At 39.0% G+C, this 21583-nt stretch overlaps 2 protein-coding genes across 3 annotated transcripts in view; one reads left to right on the top strand and one right to left on the bottom strand.

Annotated features, from left to right (window-relative positions):
• The window catches only part of dnai1.2 (dynein, axonemal, intermediate chain 1, paralog 2), an 18429-nt gene extending 8058 nt beyond the window's left edge, over positions 1 to 10371 (bottom strand). Inside the window, exons 1-17 of the mRNA XM_056363767.1 lie at positions 9993 to 10371; positions 9688 to 9747; positions 9431 to 9529; positions 9123 to 9203; positions 8763 to 8889; positions 8444 to 8499; positions 8171 to 8293; positions 7941 to 8000; positions 7695 to 7817; positions 7298 to 7382; positions 7053 to 7170; positions 6848 to 6891; positions 6444 to 6691; positions 6084 to 6173; positions 5749 to 5836; positions 5482 to 5561; positions 1757 to 1905 (exon numbers count right to left, since the gene is read on the bottom strand). Coding sequence (XP_056219742.1) covers positions 1757 to 1905; positions 5482 to 5561; positions 5749 to 5836; positions 6084 to 6173; positions 6444 to 6691; positions 6848 to 6891; positions 7053 to 7170; positions 7298 to 7382; positions 7695 to 7817; positions 7941 to 8000; positions 8171 to 8293; positions 8444 to 8499; positions 8763 to 8889; positions 9123 to 9203; positions 9431 to 9529; positions 9688 to 9747; positions 9993 to 10034 — 1673 coding nt within the window. The 5' untranslated portion in view covers positions 10035 to 10371. The remainder of the gene's footprint in view (positions 1 to 1756; positions 1906 to 5481; positions 5562 to 5748; positions 5837 to 6083; positions 6174 to 6443; positions 6692 to 6847; positions 6892 to 7052; positions 7171 to 7297; positions 7383 to 7694; positions 7818 to 7940; positions 8001 to 8170; positions 8294 to 8443; positions 8500 to 8762; positions 8890 to 9122; positions 9204 to 9430; positions 9530 to 9687; positions 9748 to 9992) is intronic.
• Positions 10372 to 10663: 292 nt separating this feature from the next.
• fam219aa (family with sequence similarity 219 member Aa) lies at positions 10664 to 21518 on the top strand. 2 transcript variants are annotated; one of them, XM_056404267.1, is made up of 6 exons: positions 10664 to 10891; positions 15094 to 15190; positions 15874 to 15967; positions 16701 to 16781; positions 18057 to 18111; positions 18582 to 21518. In XM_056404267.1, the coding sequence occupies exons 1-6, from the start codon at positions 10832 to 10834 to the stop codon at positions 18738 to 18740; spliced, it is 546 nt and encodes a 181-aa protein (XP_056260242.1). In that variant the 5' UTR covers positions 10664 to 10831; the 3' UTR covers positions 18741 to 21518. The 2 variants fall into 2 exon arrangements, with proteins under 2 accessions (XP_056260242.1, XP_056260233.1); XM_056404258.1 differs by having other exon boundaries at positions 18057 to 18132.
• The last annotated feature ends 65 nt before the right edge of the window (positions 21519 to 21583 follow it).

Here is a 21583-nt window from a genome sequence, read left to right as displayed (position 1 = left end):
GTAATGTTGAAATCTTTTATCAAGAATACATTCACCATAGTGCTTTAGTGGCTAAGTGAATGGCAAATACACTCACGCTAACACAAACAGCCTCAACACTCTACTCCCTCTCTGTTAGGACTGGACATGTATTGTGATCATTTATTACATTCATGTATATGTTATTGATTGCTTTGGAACTGTTTTGGTACATTGCATGCTTTTTTGTGGTGTACTTCTACCCTGAAGTGTCATTATTTAGATTTCTAAAGAATACTGGTTATTTAAATGTTCTCTTATCATCTACAGCCTTCCTGAAACAAAGAATACTCACAGAAATAAAAAAATGGACCAGAGGTAGAATATTTCTGTGCAAAACAGAGCCTCACAATTTCGTGAACCTTAGTAAACAAATGAGAATTAACCACACTTAAAATAACTCTTCTTGTTATTTGCACCAGCCTCCCTTAATGATTGTGTGCAAGATGTTCCTCAGATGACAGACAAACTGTACTTCCATGCTGGTGTGCCTGTTTGATAAATAACATGCACTCTGGTAGGTGTAGAATATGTCTGAAATTAAATGCAAAAGGGTTATAAATCTGGCCCAGAGTCTTTCAAGAGAGGGTTTTTTTTATAGCAGAATGACACTGCACATACTGTAAATCCAGACTCAGAGCTATTAGGATTCATAAATTGTGTCCAAGTTTATCTGAGGTGCAAATTTATCAAGCTAACGTTTGGTGTGATTAATAGACTTGAATGCAACTCTCTTCTATTAATACAAGCCCTTCAGTTCATTTAAGACTGGCTGACGTCATCTGACAATTTTACAGGATATATGAGCCTCATCTGTCAAACAAAAGGAGCAGTTTTCAGAGTCAGGCTTTCACATTTCTGAACAGTGTGGTAAAGAGTTTGTGAAAAGTTGACTGATCCAGTCAGACCCTTTCCTGGAAACAATAAGGCTTCTATCTATGGGGTGTTATGGATCATTCTTGAAAACCCTGTCTCCCATAATGGGCGGATGATTACTCAATCAAGAAGTGGGAGGCACTGTGGGTTAGTCAAATAAGGCAGGCGCATTAAGCCTGGTCCACAGTGAGTGTAAGAAGGTAATAAAGTCTAATATACTGTAATATCATTGAAAGATTACAAGAATAATGAGTATGTTGTTCCTTCTTCACTGAGCTACACAGAGCATTAGAAATGTTGCTAAGCATGAAAATTTAAAAACAACACAAAACTGCAGTCGCTATTCTGCAACTAACCACAGCATACATGTCCCATTAGAGGAAGCAACTAGCTATTTCACTCAGATCCCCTATTTTTACACATCTTTTACCCTTTTACTCCAAATTTGAAATGCACTGAAGTCCTTGACTATGTGCATAATTGCATAACTGTCAGGTCCAACACATATGGAGTCATAAGATCCTCCTTTTAACCCAACATTGGAGATTACTCCCTCATCTGAAATTGTGCCTCCGCCAAGTACATGATCCCTCAAAAGCTTCCCATCAGCCGACACTGGCAATGCAACGCGACACCCAGTTAAGCCAGTAGTGTCGGAGATGGAACTCTAATCGCTGCTGATGATGAAAGAAAACAAAATTTAATACTGTAGATGACAAGGATCTGGTACTAAAACCAACATAAAATTTAAACAAAATAGAATAACACTATTATATCTGTGATACAATATGTAGTGTCCAGAATGATCAAAAAATGTCATATCTACAGTAGCTGCAAGTATCCACTCTATCAGTTATCTTACTTGATAGTATGGTCCCAGATCTTGACAGTCCAGTCTGAACTGCAGGAGATGAAAACCTTTGGGTGATAATGGCTCCATTTCACAGCATCCACTGCCATGCTGTGGGCATCATAGGTCTCAAGGAACTGGCTTGAGTAAGTCTTGGAGCACTGGGGAATAAAAGCAAAGTCTTGAGTTGGACCGAAGTAGATGGTATAAACACAAGTCTCTGTTAAAAATTTAAATTTGCTATTTAATACATTGTTCAGTAACTGTGTGCATTTATTACCTGCTCATGCCACCTGCAGTTAACTTTTGTATTGGAGGATTTATGAAATGTCTAGGAACTGTCAAGAACTGTCAACAATTTATTGTATTAGGAGTGTAACAACAGATGAGAAATCCCTGAATAAGTGAGTGCAGAAACAGGATGACAATGCCCCCAGGGGTCAACCAATGGTTTGATGAGTATGAAAATGATGTGAATCATATGCTATGCCCTTTACAGTCACTATAGCTTAATCCAATGGGAGATTCTTCTTAGACAGTGCTCTCCACCACCATCATCAAAACACCAAATGATAGAATATCTTTTGCAAGAATGATGTTCATCCCTCCAGAAGAGTCAATGCCAATGCCACTGCCGGTACAGTGAAGCCGTTCTGGTGGCAGGTCCTCACCGGGACACTTGAGACTATGTTGGTTTTTCTTTTAATTTGTCCCATGTTTATACGTCCTTTTACCAAACCATTAGAGGGCAATAGAGGCATACAGAAATTATTTGCACAAATCTAAGCTTTTTTAGTACCTAAAAGTTTCCTTATTCAGATAGAAAACTTGTGGGCTTTAAAAACATATCAAACAAGATTCTACTAAGTGATTTCTCACAGTCCAGCAGGTACACATGAAAGTTTCCATGGTAAGGTGCCCCAATAACCACTGGTTATAACTCATACCATATAACCCCAATGTCCCTGGTTCAGTTCCAGCTGGGGAACCACTGTTGCATGTCATACCCCTCTCTCAAGGTCAACTTTCCAAAAAAGGCAAAAATGCCAAAAAAATGTTTCCATGGTAATATCTGCTCAGCTTAATCAAACTTTCATTGCCACCCAAACTGTTATTTTTCTCGGTTTAAATGGTTAAGTAGAGATTTGTGGAAATCCAGGCCAGGCCAAACTGGACTACTCATGTCTTGTTTGAAGCTACAAATGTGGCAAGAGAAAATGTAAAATTATTCTTGTGTGTTTTTTCTGACTCACAGCACCCTTCTTGGCACCTTTTAAATCTGTTTGTCAATAAAATGATTTGTCTTTCTATTTCAATCGAGATAAGTTATAGTAAGTGTTATCCCTTATTTTTTTAGGAACAATATTTCTGCATTGAACAACTTTAATATTACAGTATTACAGTGATTAGGTGTTGCACTTCTATAATTTTGAGGGACTTTCTCTAGACAGAAAGCATAGCCTGACTTTTAGTCATTTGTATGTATCAAGCTCTAAACATATGGATAGACTTCCCATAATGCTTCCCTATGATGGACTTAAATTGTAACTTTCTGATAAAAAATATACATTTTCTTTCTAAGGAAGGGAAACTTGACATAAAACATTTTCTTGAGAATGTTTTCTATACCTGAGCCCATTAAATTTTCCACTGACAGCTGATGGAAAAGCCCTGCTATACACTGCTGATTGGAGTGAGGCTAGAAGTGCTCGACAGATTTAACCCAAAGAGAGTAATGCGATTCTCTGTAGTTCAATGTTGTTCAAAGTACCCTTTAAATTTCCATAGTTTGTTTTCCATTGACAGAAAAGTACTTTACTTAAACAGCAACATAGTTAGATTGCAGGGATAAATTAACTTGACAATCCAGGATAAAACAGCTTCATGGCTTGTGGGGACAGCTGTTGCATTTCCAACCACTGACAGTTTGATTGTTGACCTGCAGCTAGGTGAAAGACTCTCTTAATCTGTCCTCTCCTGGGGTTTCTGTGCCACTGATCCTTGAGGTGACAGACAGAATATATTTGATCACACATACTGGGTGTGTGTCTGGCAACATGTCTGCAAAGAGAGCTGGGTAAGTAAGGTGATTGCACAGGAGTGCAGCAAAGGTGTGAGTCTGCTACTTGTGACCTTTCCTTGATCATATACATTGCTTGGTACAAAGCCCAAAATGCAATAAAAAAGTGTCAGTTAGGTACAATGAGTAAGACAGTGTAAGACAGTTAGGGATTTCCAAAAAGGTACATTTTAAAATTTCAGTGCAAAATCCTGTTTCTGGTCTTAAATGCTATTTATGTGCCATGGTGCACCATATTAAACATGATTATTTTATATTTTTTATCTTTTCAAATTAAGTAAAATGTTACCCATACCCAATGCAATGGTATAGGTGTTTTATATGATTTTAATTGTTTTGGGATGAAAGGGAAGTTCTTTACTGGAGCTCAGGCTATTTTGTGCCGGAGTGACAGAGACAGTATTTGCTGGCAAAATTAAATCAAATATTGGTTTTGGTTTGTCTTTTCTTTTTTATCAGGGATGGGTCTTCAGGGTCAAACATTAATAATGAAAGATAAAACAATTAATCCACATCCTTTATCTTTACAATATCATTGCCTGTCGATGCGTTTGCTTAAATTGGTGAATCTGTGTGTGTTTTTGCATGTCTTAGATTTCTGCTGCCAGGAGTTAAGCTAAATTCACATAATAACAAATAAATGAAATTCTCTTTATGGCCATGTGCGATAGACTTCCCTCAAGCACAAGCTTAATTTGAGAGAGATCAGCCGATTTCAGTGACGTGTGCATTAGTCAGTGAGCTGTTTAAACACTTTTATGTTATTAAATCAATATAGAATAGGGACACGGTAACTGCAAATGAATGAGACTTTTATGTGTCTTTATGCCTATAGTAACAAGCACATGAGGAAGATGAGCACAGAGAAGGTGGGAGGTCAGCCAAAAACTACCAGCTGTCTGATGTGGTCAGACAGAGCCTCTGCTTAAGGAGACTCATTAAACGCTTAATGTCAAGCCTGAGAGGCTCCCAACGGGCCACATGGACACACACTAGTGCACATTTGGACAATCACACATACACTATTAATGGGAACTATAGCTTGTGTACCCTCTGGAGTGCAAGCCCAGCAGGATGTCTGTACTTGCAACACAAACAGAATGAGCTTCCATTTTTCATAGCAGATACTGGGAGACAGCATAAAGCCCAAAGATGATCCTAATGTCATTTAAGTACAGAAAGAAAACACATTTTAGGGGTAAGGTTTTTCTGAACACCATCAGCAAAAAAATAATAGAAGCTTTGTTTTGGTTCTATAGGTACAATACCTTACGATCAAAACTGGTGTGAAGAATGGTGTGATTTTGGCTGTATGTTACAGTAGGTTTCAATTATACTGATTTATTTCATCTTCCTTTCCTCCTTTATATAGCAAACTTGTCAGTGACCAATCATATGCATCACTGTCATGATACATAATTGATACCTTGGCATCACAGATTGCTGTTTATTTTATACTGACTCTATTTTAAACCAATTTGCATGCACTGTCCACCAGAACAAACTAAAACATCAAATTATAGTCAATATACCATCTAAAAAAAAAAAAAATGTAAATAGACTGCACTTACAGAGTGATTTTTTAGTCTTTATGTAATTTTAGATGTGACCTAGGTCATTCAGCCAAAACCAGCATATTGGAATCCTTAATACATACCTTGTGTATTTTCCCCTCCTCGGTGCCAACTAGGAAGAGATAGTCGATCTGTTTGTGGAAGTCAAACGCTGTACCGCAAGCTGTGGGCAAGAGGCATCAAGAACTTCAATTACAGACTCCAGCCGACCGAACCAAAGAATATCTGGTCTGATATCAGGTAATATATATAAGTATAGTACTTTGTATGAGTATTGAATGTAAAAGAAAGCTGTGGGTACATTCTTACATACATGCACAACATAACATGCTAAGTGAGTGAAGCCTTACCGATGCTGGGCTGCTGTGAACCATCTGCCCCTTCAGATACAACACCATTCAGTGACAGTCTGATAATGTCAGTAAAGACAAGCTCATTCTGCAAAAATGTAATGAATACAAACAGTGATGCAGTTATACACATATAGACATGAAATTAAAGAAACAACATAGACAAGTGCAAAGTTGAGCACATAATTCAGAGTTCACTCACAAAGTATTTGATTAGTAAGCATCTAGAAAGTTGCATTATATTTGTATTCTGCTGAGATAAAAGGCTAGCCTATGAGAATACAAGCCACACAGAGAATATCTGTAAATACATACAGTATATTTTCTTGGCTAACCTTAACAAGTGTCCAAGACACAACTCGACCATCAGATGACACAGAGTAGAAATTGTGATTATTGTCCATGTCATCATTCTGCCAGCGTACCTGAATGAAATACAACAGAGCAATGAATAAAGGCATTCAGAAGAAAATGGATAGTCTGCGTGAAAAAGTTTTATGTGCTTGATCAAGATAATGGGAGGAGGAAGTTACATTTATATGGCATTTCCTTTATTCTCCACTTCATGAAATTCTGCTTTTGATTGGGGAGAAATAATAACTCAATATTACCGCTTGCTCGGGTTTGGGTTAGCTACAAAAATGGCTTCTACTAAACTTACATGTGAAGTCCCGTCATGTCTGCTCTACTCTCACCTGCCAGACAGGGTCAGTGTGTTTGCCAGTCTTAGCTGTACTCTTGTACACAGGATCCAGTCCCTTCTGTTTCAAATTGTAGACAGCCACACATCCATCATAGAAGCCCACCGCCACCAGGTAGGAACGCTGGTCATGGATGTCGAGGCACAGCACACCAGAATTGGTGGGGTAGATGTACTCTGGAAACGAGGGGTTCTTCAATGTGTAGAAGGCAAGCATGCCATGCCCCTGTTTACTGAAGTCATCTGGCCAGAAGAGGGACAAAAGAGAATGAATGGAGGATGCAAAAATAAATCACTAAATAAATTAAAACAAAACAAATACAAATCTGATTAGATTACATAAAATTAAAATTGTCTGTGATATGTTTACAGTAACAGCTCACTATTTTGTGTACTTACACGACCCCATTCCCACAGCAAACAGATCCAGGTATTTTTTATTCCTATTAAGGACAGGTGCATTAATCAGTCAGCCTCCGCTCTTGGAAAAGTGGTGATATAAAATAAATGAAATACCAATAGTTGAGGTACAAAATCACAACCCCTTTCCCCAGAATAATAATTAATTCTGGGGAATGTTAGCAGAGATAGTGGGCAAACCTACCAGCAGAGGGCAGTGACAGACAGTCCTTTGGCTTTGTCATATTGGAACTTCCACAAAGGCAGAAGGGTGCCCTCCTGGTCCCTGAACTCATCAGAGGCATCCTCAAAGTATTTGAAATCTGAGAGGGCGTGAAATGAGGGCAGAGAGGAGAGGAGAGAAGAGGAGAGGAGAGGGTGTAACGACTTTAGCATCAAATGGGGCTGTAGTTTAGCACTGTATCACGTGTTATGTTTAATAGAGGATACCTTGTGCTATGCTATCAAATGTATTCTGATTGACCATTCGTTCTAAGATCTGGGTTGCTTTTGCCACTTTGGTGAAGTCATTGCTCTGTAACAGAAACATGACAAAATCTTAAAGGAAACACTGCAAAAACATACATTAATTCTGCCTTATTTTGGATTAATTTTCACTCCTCATAAATTATCACAGACTAAAATGAACATGAGTAAGATGGTGGAGCATTATCACAAGCCCTGAATATTCGTATTGTTAGCTTTGAAGATATAAAATTATGCTTTGAGTCATTAAGAAAATATTTTATGGTATCGGTCCATAGTAAAAATGGTGGCAACGTTATTATGAGCTATAAATATGAAATACATTTAAAGTTTAGGCAGTCTAGTTTTATAGTCCATTTACCTGAGTCTCTGTCAGCATAATCCTGCTTTTGTCATTATCTTTCTTTGATGGTAGGGCTTTCTGCTTCTCTTTATCTTTTTCTTGTTTCTGCAGCTCCTCCACATATGCGTCATAGATCTCCCACTGCAAAGAGAATACTGGTTATTACAGTCTGCCCATGTGAGCACATATATTTACTAATGCCTAGCAGTGTGAAAACAACTCTAGTCTAACATATCACTTTTAAACAAATCAGGGATCAAGTACTTGATTAGCGGTGGCAGAAAAGTTGCTGCGTGGAGGAGGTTCAGTCTGGCAGCTTCTTTCCTGTAAGAAAATAGAAATAACGCCACTGAAAGTCCACTAGGTTATGAAAATTTGATTATATACACATCAATATGATTTTTTTCATACCCTCTTATATTAAAACATTCCCTTTTAAAATTTTAGATATCTTAACCATTAAGCAGATAACTGGCTATACTGCACCATCCTACCCTCATTGGATTATTGAGGGTCTGGGAGGCCCTCTCACTGAAGTTGATTTGGTTAGTAAGTTTCTGCTCCTTCTTGTCGGTTTTGGAGGCAACGCTATCTGGTCTGTCCTCTACAGGTGAAAACTGTGGGAAACCAAGCGGGAGATTTGTAGCTCAAGTCACACTCTTGACATCATGACCTTGTGAGGTTGATCAATAGGCCTTGGTCATGCATTGTTTAAAATGGAATAAGTACATACAGTATGATTTTAGTTTGGCGAAACATGTTTTTACCATAGTTTCTGGTCCCTCCTCATCAGATCCTACCCCTGTGTCGACTGTTGTAGCCTCTGAAAATATTAAATCATAACTTGACTGTGTAGAAAATGAACACATTAATTTTCACATGTAAACACGGAACATTTCTTCAATTTTCTAGCACATACTGAAAGTGACACCTTGTGGCACCAAGTATGGACTACACCTCAGAATAAATATTTAGAAAACTACATGCTACAAAGACACACTTTTGAACACTGTCCTTGAATATCTAACAAAAGCGTTACTGTGCTACACAGACACAGAAAATGATGTAACATGTTTCAGTAACTACCTTCAGGGACACCCTCCTTGGCCCTCAGTCTTCGACCCTCATCAGAGTCTTGATGCACTAGACTGCCCTCCAGCACAAAGTGAACAGCCATCTGATCCACAACAAGGGTAGGCTTGTAGGAACGTTCCTAAGAGAGGAAATTTAATGTTAATTGACTACTGGCATCGAAAACAAAAGCACAGGAACATTGCTCAGAAATAGTTTACTGTCATTTTTTAAATGTAAATAGCTGGGAGGGAGGCAAGATGGTCTGACTTTCTAATTAAATAATCTATGATATAAGGCGTCATTGGTGTCGTAGTGACATTTGGACCTACTGTCATTGATGTAAAGTTATAAACTTGAATGTAACTTCCTTACCTTGAAGCTGTAGCGGACAATATTTTGGGGTGCATGTGGGTTGTTTGCAGTCAGGATCCTTGTGATTTCCTCTTTTAGCTCCTAGTGATATCATTACACATAAAGCAGGGAGTATAACAAGGTTACACATGCCTGACTAATTTGATAAAGGTATTGATTGCAAGAACAATGATCAAAAATAGTTATGAACGTTTCTAATTAGAAAATTGAGTCAAGGAAAACAGCAGCAAATTCTGAACCATTTCCCTTAACAGAACCAATGTTGCTGTCTTGAGCTTCAACAATAAGGATCCTTGTCCTTCTCTTACAGCTTCAGTTAGCTCCAGTTGATCTGCAGGTTTAATAAGTGCTTTCCCGTGAGCCCTCTCATCCAGTCCTTCACCGGCATCCACACCCTCCTCCTCATCCTATAGCATTACATACAAAAGAGATTTATTGTATATGTTGGTTAAATAGAAAATTACATCATTTTGTAATGGCACATTGGTTTCTTATAGTTCTCCTTGCTGTATTTAGATGCCAAAATTAAGACCTGTTGTCAAATTATGGAAATTAATTTACCCACCTTTTTCTTACTTGCAGCTTTGGTTGGCTTCGCACCAGGTGTCTTGTGAACATTTGAGGCCTGTGTGAAAACAATCGACGACCAACTACGTGATTAGCTGTAATATTAGCATAATGAAAGAGAAAGAAAGAGAGAGAAAAAAACACATAGGCCTACTTAACAGTAACAGTCATTTTTACTTTTCCATTTAGTTGCTTGGACATGACTCATTACTTTACTAGCTAGTTACAGTGAGAACCTGTGAATAGGGACAAAATCTCTATTCAAGGGCTCTGGTTAGTTAGCCAAACTAAACTGACATTTACCTTTCCTGCGGATGCTGCAACGTTATTGTTAGGCACGGACATTGCCACAAGAGTCCGGTTTAAAGACTTGACCAACTCGACTCGACCAAGTTTGGTTATTCCACTGATTAAATCTCTTTTTTTCGACACGAAGTAAAAAAAAGAAATTAATATAGTTAGACTCGGTCCCTAGCAGCTGCCTGCAGTTGTATATAGGTTGCCAAGGCAACCGGCCGTCTTGGTGGGTCACTCTGAGGGGTCAAAGATCCTTTTAAAGTCAAGATAGTTCACTCGTCCGGTTCACTCTGCTTATTGTCCGTTTTTTTTTTCCGATTCTGAAATATGTTAGCGGTAACATCAGCTCAATAATACATTAAATAAGGTCTATGCCACTTTCTAGCTTTAACTTTTGAAACAAGATGTAATATCTTAGAGTGTTGCTCCTCCTAAGTGTTGGAGTAAGGGAAGTATTATGCTAAGCTTTTAATAATTACGTTACTTTGCTTTATATTGAAGGAAAAGCACGTGAAAACACAAGCATATATATAAGAAAGCTAACGGCGGAAATAATTCAAATTCAAAACAGTAATTTAAAAACATTAATTTGCTTCACTACGCAGTGGAATATGGTCTCCTCTGTTTGGATTGGACAGACGCGTCATGAATATTCTATAAACCCGGAAGTGGGGCGGTACTGCTGTTTTGCTGTCGAGTCACCTCTGTCAGGATGGAGGAAAACGAGCTGCTATCATGCTGAAAAACGAGGGATCCCGACAAGCGAGCATCATAAACCGGGATAGTTAGACACAAGTCACCATTTATCCTAAACTGCTGCGTCGTTTCTGTAACGCTTTGCCAAAATGATGGAAGAAATCGACAGGTTCCAAGTGCCCCCAGTCAACGGGGAGACACAGCCTTTGGTAAGAGACGAAAGACAAAAACACATTTTAAGTAATCCATTCTCTGTTGAATGCAAATTGAAACGTTGTTTTATCTCGTCTTTGTGGCTTATCGTCGTAGCAGCTGTGGCACATAATCTGTGTGTGTGTGTGTGTGTGTGTGTGTGTGTGTGTATATGTGTGTGTGAGCTAGCGAGTAGGACAAACTGGATCTTTGGGATGGGTGTACATTGATTATCTATAGATGAAAGGTTGGCGATTGTATCTTCCCCTATATAATCAACACTCAAATAACGTTTATATTTAATAGTAATAACAATACGAATTATTCGTTTCTTTATTATATCATGCACTTGACTCTAACTTGACACTCCAAAAATCGTGTTTTATTTTTAATCCACGTCAGTACTTATTGTTTACATCAATATGTGACAGAGGCCACTGTTTTTACTTTTCGTCATCTGGTGACGTGTGATTTGGATCAGGATGAGCTGTGAGCCTAAATGATCGCGTGAATAGGAGCTCTGTGTCCAGACGATACTGCAGAGTGCAGCCCTGATGATGATGATGATGATGGTTAGGGCGAGGAGGCCCTTGGCAAGAGAGCAGTCCCATCCTTCCATGATTTATCATATGAGAAGTTTCTGACCTGCCAGTAAAATTAGAATAGATATAAATATATAACCCTGCACTGTTTACAACATAATGGTATTTTTCTCTGTGTTTGAATGCCATTATAATATAGGCCCAACCTTGCACACGATCTGAATTGATATGGCTGCCAAAGATTAACTGATCAACTGTTCTTGTTCCCTACATTTAATATTGTGCTGAGGTTTTATTTCAGCAATACATTCTGTTATTACCACAGATGATTCTGATATGCCAGCCTTATTCTCCACACATTAAACAAAGCAGCCTCAAACAGCTGTCCCCCTTTTTTAAGTGTTTGCCTTAGGGGTTTGGGCAAAAACTGAGCTCCAAGTTCTAATGTGCAGCCCTACTACCCCTGAGGCTAAACTCCAGCAGAAATCACAGAAGAACATACTTACTCTGGTACAGAGAGTCTCTTTTTTTCTTTTTTTCTTTTTTTTTAAAGCAGGAGCAATTGCTCTTTCCCTATGAACATTTGATCAGCCTGCTCTCATGTTTCATTCAGTGAGATGTTTGAGGAATTGAATCCATTACCAGAGATACTTCAATTGTGGTTGCAGTTTGGTCATTTTTTGCCCAAAAACTCTTGAAACCATATACTTAATTCTATTTCACCTCATAACTATAATAGTCTGTGCAAGTCATACAATGCCACGGGCCTCTTCAGTGTTACCTGTTATCCGTTGCAGTTCCAACCTCTGAAACGGTCCCACACTTTTACACCATTTCTGATTGTGTCAGGATCACAGTTGCCGTGCACACATGGCGGTGCATTTTAATGCTAATAACTTCATTGTGATTCCTAAATCGCATGAATGCACTTGGCACCTGGCTCTTTGTTGAGAATGAATTTCACACAAATAAAAAAGCTTTATGTAGAATTTTGTGTGATTTTGAATACATTTCAATTATCAGTGAAAGGCGTTCAAGCTATAATAGATTGTGAAATGTAAACATGCAAATTATTTTTAATTATCCCTTAACTGAAATCTGTTTTTTGAATGTTTAGTGTAGGCTCAATCTCATCATGACAGATTGCCTTGCAACACAAGAGATTCTAGTATAGCCCAGTTGCCTTTATAATTCATAAGGATAGCATGCAACTGTTTTAACGATCACCTGATGTATCAGTCTTAGTGCGATTGGCCAGTGGGAAGCCATGATGTATAATCCTACCAATAGCTTGGTGCCTGTGCTGTGTCAGCAACCTTGTGGCTCTTCATCATCAGAGGCAGTAAAGGAGTCCCTAAGAGGAGGACAAGCTGTTGAAAATGATACACGGATGTGTACGCACATTTAGTGTGTGTGTGTGTTTGTGAGACCATGAATGAGTTTAGGTGTGTGTGAGTGCATGTTGAAGGTCGGAGTGACAGGCCATGTTTTATTCTTAATACATAAAAATCAGCGTGTCACCCCAAATGTCATAGTTCAGGTGAGTGACGGTCAGCAGTCGTCACATGGCCTTTCAGGGTACTCTAGGCTCTTAGTGTATGTTTTAAGTGACCTAGTTGACTTTCTATGATGCCATTGTCTAATACCTATAATTTTACACAAAATGAAGATAGTAATAATATAGCATAGGCCAGTAAGCACTTACTTTGTAACTTAACAACCTTTGGTAGCATTTCTTTCAACCAAACATTAGACTGATATAATGTAAGCTGTTATATTTTAAGAGGAGTTTTAACTTGTTTGTTGTGGGCTATCCACTATTAACTGTGCTGTTTAATGTTCAAGAAGTGGCAGGAAATTCTGTCACAAACAGCTTAATACTGAATCTCTTTCATTATTTACTGCCAGCTCTGCTGAAAAAAATCAAAGGGATTTATTTGACAGACAATATGACCCTACCTCATTACAGTATCTTTCTGTGGTAGAAGAGAAGTGTGAAAAAAATGATTAAATAATAAAATAAATAAAAATACTGTGGGTAAGCCTAATGATCCGAGGGAAGAGCCTGTCGCAGAACAGAAAGAGTATTCACTGTTGCAGCTCTCATTAATTATTCCAGCCAAGTGAACAATGCTTCATCACCAGATGAGGATGAGACTCTTGCATTCAATGAAGGTATATTTGGCTATGCTGGGCTGCATTATAAAAAAACAAACAAAAACAACCTTACGTCCTGTCATTAATCACTTGTTCCTGTTGAAATGAGGAGAAATCAGAGGAGGTGGGGATGGATTGCAATGATTGGCTGTTGAAAAACATTTAAAAGATATCATCCTTTTGCTCAGATGACAATCATGTAACTTGATGTTTTGAATTTTGCCTATGCATTAACCAGACATTACGTGAATCTAAACATCTTTGCTGTGCTGTGTCACCAGATTGTGTTGTTGGCAGCTTGTTTTTAAACGAGTTACATGAAAATCGATATGCAAAATAAGCTTCTCACTGTACATGCTAAATGCTCATAAATCTTTCATCAGGCCCTGTGATATTGGATAAACTGATGGTCTCATGGAATTGGCCTGATTATTTCACAATAATAACATTAAAAAGGTTTCGGTGAAATAGATCCAGGCATATCTGTGTCTAGAACTATTTATTTTGTAATCCCTTCTCACAATCTTCAAAGACACAAATGGTTTTTATTCATTTTTGAAATGTTTTCATGAAACTGAAGCACACATTTGCCTGTCATGTATAAACATCTGACACTTTGATTCTATATTTTATTTGACACTATTCAAATATATTTATACACATAACATGCTGTATGTTAGCGTAAGTAAGTGTTCTGAGCCTTCATGAACTTTCAAATTTAACTGTACAAAAGTTTCAGCTGCAGTCATTTAACCTGCTGGAGGGATCCTGTAAATATAGCAGCTACTCCTATGGAGAGAATACAGTTATTCAGAGTTATTGAAAGCCAAATGCCTGGTAGCCTTCGCCCATGTGGATTGTGGAGTCCCTCAGAGTGCAACAAGGGGAGGCCTGTAGGATCAACATAATGTGGAGCTCTGTCAGCAGAACAGGCCCAGAGCGGCCCAGCTCCCCTCTCAATCTGGGGAAACCATGGCTCCAACAGCAACCCCCTCTGTTCTCCCACGCCTCCCCCCTATGCCATCACTGCTCACACATAAAAGAGACTGAGCCAGCGACATAGGCAGAACACTCAAGCCTATTGATGCTGCAAACCAGGCAGCTATAGTAGTAACCCATATGCTTGGGAAATCTCGCCAGGGTGTTGGACTCATGCAGGTTCTAGAAAAGAACAGATTTTCTCGGTGATGTGGGCCTGTGGCAGTCTGGTGATGAATTGAGGGGCAGGCCTCAGTACTGGATTGATTGTACCCTCAGGACTGCATTCAATTTCACATGCCCAGAGGAAGTATAGCACCCCTTAATTGGAAGTGTGTTACTACAAAACATCTTGGGTTAAAGTTTAATCCCTGTCAGATATTGAATTGGCAAACTGCAGCTGTGACAGCTAGGATTATTAAAGTCTCTGAAGAGGCAGGACCTGAGATTGTAGTAAAGTTAGATATCATGTGTTGTTGTTAGTGTTGTTATTTGGTTGAATCAATGCTAACATGCTCTGCACTGCGTGTCTCTCTTCCTAGGACCCCGCAGCGTCCTCCACCTCAGAGGCAGACACTGACACCAAGGGAGAGACTGTGGCCATGAACTACAAGCCCTCACCACTACAAGTCCAAATAGGTATCACAACAGACACAGTGCAAATCAGCGCAGAACGTGACTTCACACTAAGGTTTAACCGTGAGCAGTAGCAAAGAGTGGAAAGCATCTAGCACAGCAAATTTACCACGGGCTACTGCAATATTGTTTTACTGCATCAACGCATGGTCAAAATAAGCACAAACACTCAGTTTATATCCAGCACCATATGATATTCACTAGGATTATTGTACGTCAGTGAAATTATAGTCCCCCGTTCTGCAATTTATTTCTACTGTCAGAAGTGTCAGAACATTTTTTAGCTGCCTCTGTTACTGTACCACCACAGCACTGAACGCCTTTGTCGCATTCATCTCTTTTTAGTCCTAAGGGTTGTGTTCCAAAAAGCTTGCTGAAAAATACTGCCTCCTCAAATTCACCAGTCAATATCTCAGAAGCAAAAAATTGTTCTATCTTCAGAAACGTTTATTTTCAAACTCAATATCTCAAGAATAACTTATATTCAAAGAGTGATCTCAAATGCTCAAATGCTTTTCAACTTTCAAGTTTCAAACATCCTGAAAGATTTCTATGTGAGACTGTGACATCCATACACCATACACTAATATACAAGACACCAAATCATATAAATCAGTCATTCATGGTCACTAAGCTTAGTTTTATTGACGTATTTACCGATGACATCACATCCTGTGGTTGCTCAGAGAAACAGAGGGACCTTGCCAGGAAGGGATCAGTGAAGAATGGCACCGTGGGAAGTCCTGTCAATCAACAACCCAAGAAGAACGCCAGGACAAGGTAACAGCTTCCACTTCCTGCTTGTTTCTCTGTTATGTTGACCAACTCAGCCACAAACGCATTAATTAGCATCTCAAGCAATATGTTTTTCTATCTGCTGTTCACCATTCACCGCAAAATACCGCAACTAACTGAAATGCAAAACACGTGGACTGCGCGGCGCGCCACAGAAAGCTTTGTGTGCTGCCAGCCGTCTACGAACGCCATCAGACTTCCTAATGTCACAACACAACCAAACACAAACAGTGCAAACAACAAGGCTTTTTAGAGAAGGGGAATTTGATGTTTTTGTGTGTGTGTGTGTGTGTGTGTGTGTGTGTGTGTGTGTGTGTGTGTGAGCCGTGATAAAAGAATCAAAGCACTGAGCATAAACCCAGTACAACCCACAGTATCGACAACTGGCTCATCTGTCTAATCCCACTCCCTGATGGATTAGTGCAAATATAAGAATGGCTACAGACTGGTCTGAACCCCGAGTCTCTGAAGCAGAAAGATAATCTAGGAATGCCTGCAGTCTGAAGGCTTCAGATTAGCCCCAATTTTTGTGTCTTTCCAGACTGAAAGAAGAGCACCATAGAACTACTCTATTGCACCCCTTCCGCTGCAAATATTTCCGTGGGTGTTTCATGAGTAACACGATGTATATCTCTGTGAAAAAATGCGACTTAAGATGAATGTTGCATGTTTTTTGAGTTTTGTCTTGTTCCGTCTTGTTGTCGATGCTCTTCTTCAGGTTGGTGGTGCCAAACAAAGGTTACTCCTCTCTAGACCAGAGCCCGGATGAGAAACCCCTGGTAGCACTGGACACTGACAGGTACGTAGTTTCTTCGGATGAATTTCTATAACGGTAAAAGAACAAACATTTCAGCCTGACCTAAAAGGAGAGAACATGAGAAATTGGCTAACTTATTTTGTACGTCTAACTCTGTCATGATGGCACATTAATCCATAGAGCGACTTGAGAGAGTTCTTAACAGAAGGGAACCTAAAAAAGGGCAAAGCCTCTCCCAGGGGCTCAGGATTAGAGGATAGCGGGGTGAGGATTTGGACAGGGAAAAGCGGCTCAGAGGGAGCACTCGCTTCCACCCCTTACCAGCAGGTCTGTATTTGACACAGATGAGTCCCACCCTTTGTGCCCTCTGTGTGGAGCTACATGAGGGGAAATTCTCTCATGTGAAATGAGCGCTCTGGAAGCAAACCAAGCTTACATCACGTATTGCATCATATAGACCCACTGACAAGCTTTTTGCCTCACAGAAACACAGCACACCCTTCACACAATGTCCCTCTGTTCTGTTTGTTTACAGTGTATGAAAGGCAGATTACTCAGAGGAGAAAAGCCTGTTAGCTGCGTTAACACGATGTTACTGCTCCTCACATGAAATTGTATATATAAAAAAGGCAGTTGGTGTCTGTCTGTTGACCTGAACTTGTGTGGGCTGCAGTATGTCCGTTCGTTCAGTCTCATTATGAGAGCCAGTAATATCCAAAGAAATCGAGAGACTGCAGCATATTGTCTCTATGTGAAATCAATACTTGAGAGATGTCAACATTTTGTTTTGTAATCACCCTATCTGCCAATAAAAACACAAGCTGCAACTGTTTTCTACTATTAGCAGTTTTTTAAAGGGGAACTCTACAGCTTTAACACATTAGTGATTGGTTTACACATCACAAGGAATCCTATTCAGCCTATGAAAGCAGTTGTATAATGTCTGTTGTGGCTGTGGAGGACGTTTTTCAAGTCTAAGAAAATAACCCTGATGATGTCATCAGGGTTATTTAGAGTTTGAATTTGATAGAGACAGAGACAGAGACAGAAAGGCTTCAGTACAAACAGGGGTCATAGAGTAAAAACAAACTGAGTAGCATCAAGGGAAATGTAGGATCCAGCATTTTTTAGGATTGATCCATACTGAGACTAAAAAGTCAGGTCAAGATCTACTACTTCATTTTTAAAAATCGGACTTTCACAAATCGTTATGAAAGTGCTATACTTGGTGCACTACCCCTTTAAAGATTCAGATATCATTTTACCCTGCGTTGCTGTTATTCAGACCCTCATCTTTTGTTTCTAACTGCCTTTCAGTGATGATGACTTCGACATGTCCAGATACTCTTCATCAGGATACTCCTCAGCCGAGGTGAGATGTCTGAGGGACCAGGTATCTATGCACACGTTATATTGTAGTTTATACAGTGTCACCCCACCAGTGTCACCGCCTGATCACCCAGTCCCATACTCACACAAGGTATATGTGCACCCATTGAAAAAAAATATGTACTGGCTCTGCCAAGCATTCACTAAACAGTCGTCTGTGATGATACAGTATATATCCCCATTTCTCATCCAAACAGGTTGATTCTCGTTCGTGTTTTTTTGCCTCTTGCCTTTTCCCATCACCACCTGAGACCTGTTTGTTTTGTATGTTGCTGCTTTCTGTTTCTGCAAAAATGTAATTAATTTGGATCAGCATTGGTTTTAACATCTATAAAAAAATATTTTTTCAATCAGCATAATGACTAATTTCACTAAAAAGGTCATTCATAGCTTCAAAATCTGAAAAAAAAGTCCAGAAGTTCTGCTGATATCCTCTTTCTTTGGCTTTTACAGCAGATCAACCAGGATCTGAACATCCAGCTCCTAAAGGATGGGTACCGGCTCGATGAGATCCCGGATGACGAGGACCTGGATCTGATCCCCCCTAAAGCAGTTAACCCCACCTGCATGTGCTGCCAGGCTGCTCCCTCCACGGCCTGTCAAATCCAGTAGCACCATTTTGCCCCATCCCACTCCCCAAAAAAATCTCCTGCCTGCCACCTGCACTGAGGCCAACTACTGACCAGAGTAGCAGCAAGGAGGAAAAACTATCAGCTTGCAATGGCACAAAGGGAAAACAAGGGTTTATAAAAGATAAAAATGAGAAAAGAAAATAGGTCAAGTCTTGAGAAAAGAGTCGATATGTACAGTATCTGTGTACGTTCCTCCTATGGTAGGATCTGTGCATCTTACTTCTGCATTGTTGGTTCAGTGGGGACAAGACTGATGGCAGAAACTTTACCTCCAAGGAAAACATGTCACTTTTGCTTCTCCTTTGTTTGACCTCCATCTCATGCTTGTGGATATTTTGGTTTACAAGGACCGTGAACGATTGTGCGACGTTGTGGAAGAACAGAAACAACAAAATGAGATGACAGGAACTTGACCAAATGCGTGCAAATGGCGACGAGGTGTCATCATTGGCAAGTCCACCGCCCATGGAAAGTACTTTTTCTGCTTGTGTGTCATTGATGGTAAGATTCAATGGACAAGAAGAGATTAGACGTTTTCTAGTGGCCACAGTTTTTTTTTTTTTCTCTCTCTCTCTCTCATCATTTCTTTCAGTCAGTCTGTTTTGTCTTCCTGTGCATATACAGTATGTGTCAAACATAGAAAATGACATGTGTGTGTCTGATTATGTCCAGGAAAGTTGTGCTAAACCACCAAGTTTCTGATAAATGCTTACACTCACAACATTAAAACAGTAACTTCAGATTTTTTATTTAAATGTTTGTCTGTCAAACAAAGGATGTGCTGCTTAATTGTTTCATATTCAGTTAAAAGAAGCTGGTAACAAATAGTTTTGCATGTTGCCTGTTAACACTCTAATGTCTAATGACCAGCCAGTGCAGATAATTTATCAATTTCTTATTGACCCCCGAAACACATCCTTGTGCCGATGACACGTTACGTGAAGTGCGTTTCTAAAAACATAGTAATATTTAGATCCACCTGCTGTAATATCAGATCTCGTGATTTAGAAACAATGGCAAGAACAGCTCTTGAGTCAGTGTGTCCTTCCTTTGTGTTTGTTCATGCTAGCCCCCACATGAGTGGATGTTTAAGATGATCAACAGAGGCAGTCACCACTAGTGAATGTGGTTACAAAATAATTCATACTTGAGGGATTCGATGAATGGATAAAAGGCTTAGAATATGTGCAGGTACATAGAAACCTACCTGAGAATGTGTACAAAGTGATTCCATATTGCCTGGATTGAAATTAAATGGGACTTCTTTCTTTTTTTTTTTTTTGCAGAAAAACACTCTTTTTTTTTTTTTTCTTTTTTTTTTGCATATCAAGGGAAGTATAAAATGCTTTCCTTTCTTAAAGTTTTGTTTTAGTTTTGTGTATTTGTTTTGTATGGTTGTATATTTGCGTTTACTCTCCCTTCAGTTTGAATACAACTAATTTGTCCGATTTGAGGACAAGGACTGTATATGTAGCACCTGGCACAGCTGTGTATGGTCAATGCTTTATGCCAATGGATGTTTTCCATGATGTTGAAAAGGAAGTAGTCCTTGCTGTATAGAAGTACTGATTGCATACTGTTTCTGTTTCATGTTTACATCCGTCTAAAGACATTTCGAAAGCTCTGCGGACATCAGCTATTTTCTAGTGGGTTGCATGTGAATCTGCTCGGTGGAAGATCAGGCAGGGTTTCCCAAAAACACCTCAACAATGAGAGTTTTTACACATGTATGACTTCCCGAAGCATATTTTAACTAGTATGACACCCGAAAAAAAACATTCTCTCTTTAGAATAACTTAAGCCTAGATACGCTCTTATCCTGCTTATGGGAAAGATAGATGTTAATATACAGTTCTAAGTATGTGTGCACTTTACACTGTGGTCTAAGTTGTTTTCTCATGGCAACGTTCAGAATATTCTGTTGACTGGTGTGCAATGGACTTTAAATACTGTGCATCTACAAAGAACAATCTCACTTTGAGTATCATTTTTTGATATATGATGGTGTTTTCGGGGAACCTCACATCTTTCATAACCGATGTTCTGCTTTTGTTGAAATATTACATTGAGTGGAGATACAATGTGTATTGTATGACTCCATAATGACAGCTCTGCAAGCATTATGTGTGGTGAAGAGAAAAATCGCTGATACAACCTCAGTGGTACAGCATTTGATTTACAAAAGTACACAAGCATAGAAAAAAAAAACTAAAAACTAATAAGGTACCATGTGTGTAGATAATGTATTAAGTAGAAAAAAGACACAAACAGTACAGTAGGTCAGGTAATATGTCACCGATGCATCTACTAGCTGAGAAATGTGTTAGACCAGTAGCTGTGTACAGTACAGTACAATATTAACATTGAAAGGACTGACTGTGTGACTGACTATGGTGCTTCATTTTTTTTTTTTTATCATTAACATTATCCTGATAGACTCACACATAGGTTGTTGCAGTCCTCTGCTATTGAGTGCACTACTTCTGGCCAATGTTGTCTCTCTTGGGGCGTAGCTTCACTAAACCTCCTGAGTTTGGAATCTAAAGTAATTCATTTGTAACAGAAGCTATTTATTTGCAGTTGCGTGTGTTTTAATTTATTTTTCATGTATGGGAAATAATTCATATACAAACAAATGCTTTTTATTTGTCAGATGTTTATTATGATGATTGTGAACTGGTTCCATTTAGATTTTAACAGTGTTAAAGTTCTGTGTATAGTGCATCATATTAAAAAAAATAAATATTAGATATCTGAATTTTGATGTTGCCGCATGCTTCTGTAATGTTTTGTAATTGCACTTTTTTTGCTTGATGCCATAAA

Source organism: Seriola aureovittata, chromosome 2 (assembly GCF_021018895.1).
Source record: "Seriola aureovittata isolate HTS-2021-v1 ecotype China chromosome 2, ASM2101889v1, whole genome shotgun sequence".
Classification (NCBI taxonomy): domain Eukaryota; kingdom Metazoa; phylum Chordata; class Actinopteri; order Carangiformes; family Carangidae; genus Seriola; species Seriola aureovittata.
This window is presented reverse-complemented; position numbering and strand designations above follow the sequence as displayed.